The sequence below is a fragment of the Mus caroli genome, chromosome 12 (assembly GCF_900094665.2).
Source record: "Mus caroli chromosome 12, CAROLI_EIJ_v1.1, whole genome shotgun sequence".
NCBI lineage: Eukaryota > Metazoa > Chordata > Mammalia > Rodentia > Muridae > Mus > Mus caroli.
Window position 1 is genome coordinate 99,613,106 of NC_034581.1, and position 4,748 is coordinate 99,617,853.

Genomic DNA, 4,748 nt, shown 5'->3' on the forward strand with positions numbered 1-4,748 from the left:
CACACACACACACACACACACACACACACACACACACACACCTAGCAGAAACAGGGACATCTAAGTTCAAGGGCAGATTGGCCTATAAAACCAGTTACAGGCTAGGCAGGGCTACACAGAGATCCTGTCTCTTTAAAGCAAACATAACCCTGTGAACCTGGGTTAGGATCCCAGAATAAAAAGTCAGGTGTGACTTTGTTGCCTGAACTTCATGGCTGTGGGGACTTTATTCACAGAGGAAAAAGTGATAGGACAGATATCTGAGTCCTCCTTTGGCCTTTTCAGGCTGGTATATATACATATACTATATGTGAGTCCACAGACACACACCCATATCCATGCATACACATGTACACACACCCATACACACAGAAACACCCCTTATACATAGATGCATACACACATAAACATACATGCATACACACCCATACACACACAGGCAGACACACACATGCACACATAGACACCCATGCAAACAAATGCACACACATGTACACACACCCTCTATGTAAGAGTTCACACAGAGTGTTGCTTGCTGGGCCAACAGCACCTTCTCACTGGGCTTTTTCAATCACAGGCCTTCAAGAGAAGCTTATCTTTCTGCAGGCACTGAGGACCTAGGAACGCCCCCTTGTGCCACCTTAGGGCAAAAGCATCCGCAGACAACAGCAGTTTTGAATGAAACTTTATGTACTACAAAAGCAGGTAGCAAGCCTACTTGGGCCCTTGCCCCTTCTTTGCTATCCCCCTTCTGTCCACCATGACATCACAACACTAGCAGAAAGGTGCTGGAGACAAGGCTGTGGTTAGGGGTGTTAACCACTGCATCGAACAAGCCAGTCCAAGGCATGGCTGATGGAACCCTGCTCCTAATAACCCTCTTTCTATTCCCTTCAGACTGGAAGGTGTATAACTGTCCACTTGTGGCATTTGATCAGATTCCCCCAGGAGTTAACTCCCTACAATCCCATGAATTACAACACTCTACCCTGGATGTGGACATTAGAGTCCATGAACACATACCGGGGAGCAGATTCCAAGAACTGGAGACTACTGACTTATGTCCAGGCAAGTGGTTGCTACCTCAACATAAAAGTTGCAGCAGGTATCCCATGCTTTTCATTCTGACCCAACCCAGGGAGGTTCTTCTCCCCTTCTTCCCCACAGTCAAGCCCTTGGTCCATTTTAGTGGATGGTTGGGGTCTGTCGCATGACAAAACTTTTCTTGGGGAGATGAGCCGAACTCAAGTACCCAGCACAGATTGGGAACCCACCACAGACCAAAGTATACACAGCACTGAAGCCCAACTTGGTGAACCAGTGAACTTTACTGTGGCTACATACAGGAGCACCAGAGAGGGGTCACTCACAGGAGCAGAAATGAGTCAGTTGGCTGCATCACCAAGCCCACCACAGCCTTGTTGACAGAGAGTTCAAAAAAGCTGGTACCTTGGAGCACAGTGCCCAGCTTACAGCTAACAGGGTAGAGAGTGCCCTTGTGAGGTGCCTCCACTGGTCTACAAGCTCTTCCAGGAAGCATGGCTGGTCGGCTTCTTGAGGGTTCTTTTGTCTGAGTCTTTGAGGCTTGACTCTGCTGCTTCAGGCAGGGAGGGGCAGTGTGATTCTGCTCAGTTTCAGGGAGTTCTTGAAGCTACTATTGTTGTTACTTCCCTGCTTAAGAAATTGAGTGCTATAAAGAAAGGTACAGAGGGAAGGAGAGACGGGGCAGAGAGGGAGGAGGAGAGGGGAAGATAGAAGGGAGAGAGAATGCCCATGGGGACACTTCTGCCTACTGGTGTAGGTGTGAAAGTAATTCTTCCTATAACTACAGAATCCAGAGACCAGGTCCCCTTTTGCTCCTTGTCCCTCCTGGCTGCCTCAGGTCTGAATGGGTCACTAGGGCTGGCTAGATTTGCCTTACAGGACCCTGATGGCTGTACCCTCTCCTGTAGGTTGGTGACATACTGCAACTGATCCTGATGCTGTGGTGTGAATGACTGAATGATGGGACCTTCTGGCAAGGGTTGTCAGGTCAGGGACCACGACCCTCACTGGTGAGGTCACACAGGTAGCCGCTGCCTTTCCCTCTTTATAGGAAGACAGTGCTGGCATCTCTCCCCGAGCTTTCCTGGTGTAACACACACAGGAAGCACAGGACATCACCGGGATGACCTAAAGTCACCACTCAGCCCTGGGGGGAAAAATCTGTATGTTCAGTGTTCCACACTAAGCCAAAGAGCTTAGTTGGGTGTTGGAATTGTGGGTCCTACGATCACAGGGTCCTATGATCAGACTAGAATCCAGTGTTTCTGGCTCTCAAGTTTAATCATACAGTGCTGTGTGATCCTGGCCACAGGGGACCTACCCTGGGCATTTCCTCCAGCTTCGTAGCAGCTCTCCCTGGCTGTGTAGAACTTACCATGGGCAGGGCTGGCTGGAGCCCAAGCCTTTGGATTTAGGACCCAATTCTGCAGCGATTCACTAATCAATGTCTAATTTGCCTTCTACAGGTCTTGATAGCCTGGCTGGCTCCTGCCCCTGTGCCCTCAGGGTAGACTTTGCAACTACCCCTCTGTTTATTCCTCAAGTATCTAGGTCTATAGCACCTCCTGCCATGATCAGACCTGCTTTTTAGATGATCTACTTTCTGTCAGCCTGGTCTGTGTCCTGACCGTTCTCCCTAGCTGGAGACAAACTGCATCTTCTCTTACCCACTTTGTGCCTCTGACCCTGACCCTATAGATGGCTTTTCTCAAGACCCCTCCTCCATTCAAACTCCTCCACCTGGGCTTCCAGTGCTTTCAGTGGTAGGAGATTTGCCCCATTTACCTTAGAGGTCTAGAGGTGCCTCTGGAGGAGGTCCAGATAGGGACTCTATGCCCTGTGGGCCTCTGACCTATCACTGGCAAGAAGTTCGCCTGCTGCTGGGTAGAGAACACTCAGTGCTCAGTACCTTGAATGCACAGTGTGAGACTATCAGAGAACATCTGGAGTACTTGTCCAGGTGCTCAGTTCCTTGGCTCCAGGAAGTGATGCTGACCCTAGGTCCCTCCCAACCCCGAACTTGTTTTTAACTAATTAAACTTTACTGTTTTTATATGAGATTCTGTGCTGAGCAGGTCTGTGTTTATCCAGGCTCTAGTGCAGAAAGCATAAGCTGGTCCCAAATATGACAAAAACATGTATGACCTCTTCAGGACATTTCCACAGTGGGAAGGGTGGTTACTGCTCCATTTCAGCAGCAGATTTCCTGGGGCGGGGGGAAGGTTTAGAAGAGAGGCTGTGTGGGATTTGGCAACCCTGCGCTGAGAATAGGCCAAGAAGAAGTGATGTCACATGGAAAAAGGGAGGTTGGTCAGTGATGTAGTGGACAGTTTGTCACTGCAGGAAGCCCTGTACTACACTACCCACTGCGAAGGAAGTGTCCTTGCATAGGAAGACAACAGGTGATACAGGGAGAAGTAGGGAGGGGACCCAGGCCAGGAGATCGGAGTGTGTCCTTCACCTGATCTACAGGAAAGGCTCTCCCTCCTATAGCAGATGGAAGCTATAACTTTGCAGTCTGAATCTTCAGAAGCTCTTCTAGGGCTGGCATTGTAGCTGAGTTGCTGACATGCTTGCTAAGCAAACACTGAGCTGTAAGTTTGATCCCTCAGTATTGCATAAACAGTGTATCAAGCTTGCCAGTGGTGGTGCATGCCTTTAATCCCAGCACTTGGGAGGAAGAGGCAGATGGATTTCTGAGTTCATGGCCAGCCTGGTCTACAGAGTGAATTCCAGGACACCCAGGGCCACACAGAGAAACCCTGTCTCAAAAAAAAAAAAAAAAAATCAAAACCAAAACCAAAAAACCAAGAAAACCAAAGCAAAGCAAACCAAACCAAACAAAAATCAAAAACCAAAAAAAGAGAACCAAACAAAAATCCAGTTTGACTCTGCTGTGGTTTAGTCTCATGACAACAAGAAGACCTAGTTATAGCTAAAGCTAAGAGGAAGAAAAATCTTCCTTATGGCTAACTTATGTTTAACTGACTAACTGGCACGTGTAACTTCATACAGTGTCTAACATTTTTTCTCACAACAGCCACAAGCAAAGTAGCATCCCTCCAATGCAGGGAGGAGGAGTCTGTGGCCCTCCGGAAAGACTTTGCCCAAGACTGTGTGGTTATCAAATGGCAGAGTCAGGGTCTTAACCAAGTGTTACCTAAGTCCACATCTGTGAAAAGGATGGTGCCCAGAATAACCAAGAGCAGTTGGCACTGGATGGACAGATGGAGAAAGTGTGTGTCTGAAGTGACCACACTTTTCATCTTTTCATCATGTTGCCATTGCTGTCTACAGGTGACAGCCGATTTCCTAGAGTGTCCATGCAACTGAGACAAGGTGTGGTCCTTCCAGCTCTGGCCTCTGCTCAGTGAAGACCACATGGGCCCTCTGTTTTAGATTGTGACAAAGCACACCTTGTCTCTAAACACTTACCCTGATTGCAAGTGTGTGTGGAGCAGCATTATTTCTGCCCTGAAATTCTAATTTGGGGTTCATGGGTTCCCCTCAAATTCTTAGCTACTCAAGTCTGTTTTCCTATCCGGCTGTTAGGGAAATAGGTGTTTCCAGGATAGTTGTGTCAGCCTGACCATGATTATCATCATCATCTTCTTCTTCTTCTTCTTCTTCTTCTTCTTCTTCTTCTTCTTCTTCTTCTTCTTCTTCTTCTTCTTCTTCTTCTTCTTCTTCTTCTTCTTCTTCTT

General features: G+C 47.9%; 1 protein-coding gene across 1 annotated transcript in view; it reads left to right on the forward strand.

The window, feature by feature from the left end:
• LOC110306588 (protein TCL1B3-like) overlaps positions 1 to 1,997 on the forward strand; it is an 89,680-nt gene extending 87,683 nt beyond the window's left edge. Inside the window, exons 4-5 of the mRNA XM_021178658.1 lie at positions 898 to 1,068; positions 1,953 to 1,997. Coding sequence (XP_021034317.1) covers positions 898 to 1,068; positions 1,953 to 1,997 — 216 coding nt within the window. The remainder of the gene's footprint in view (positions 1 to 897; positions 1,069 to 1,952) is intronic.
• The last annotated feature ends 2,751 nt before the right edge of the window (positions 1,998 to 4,748 follow it).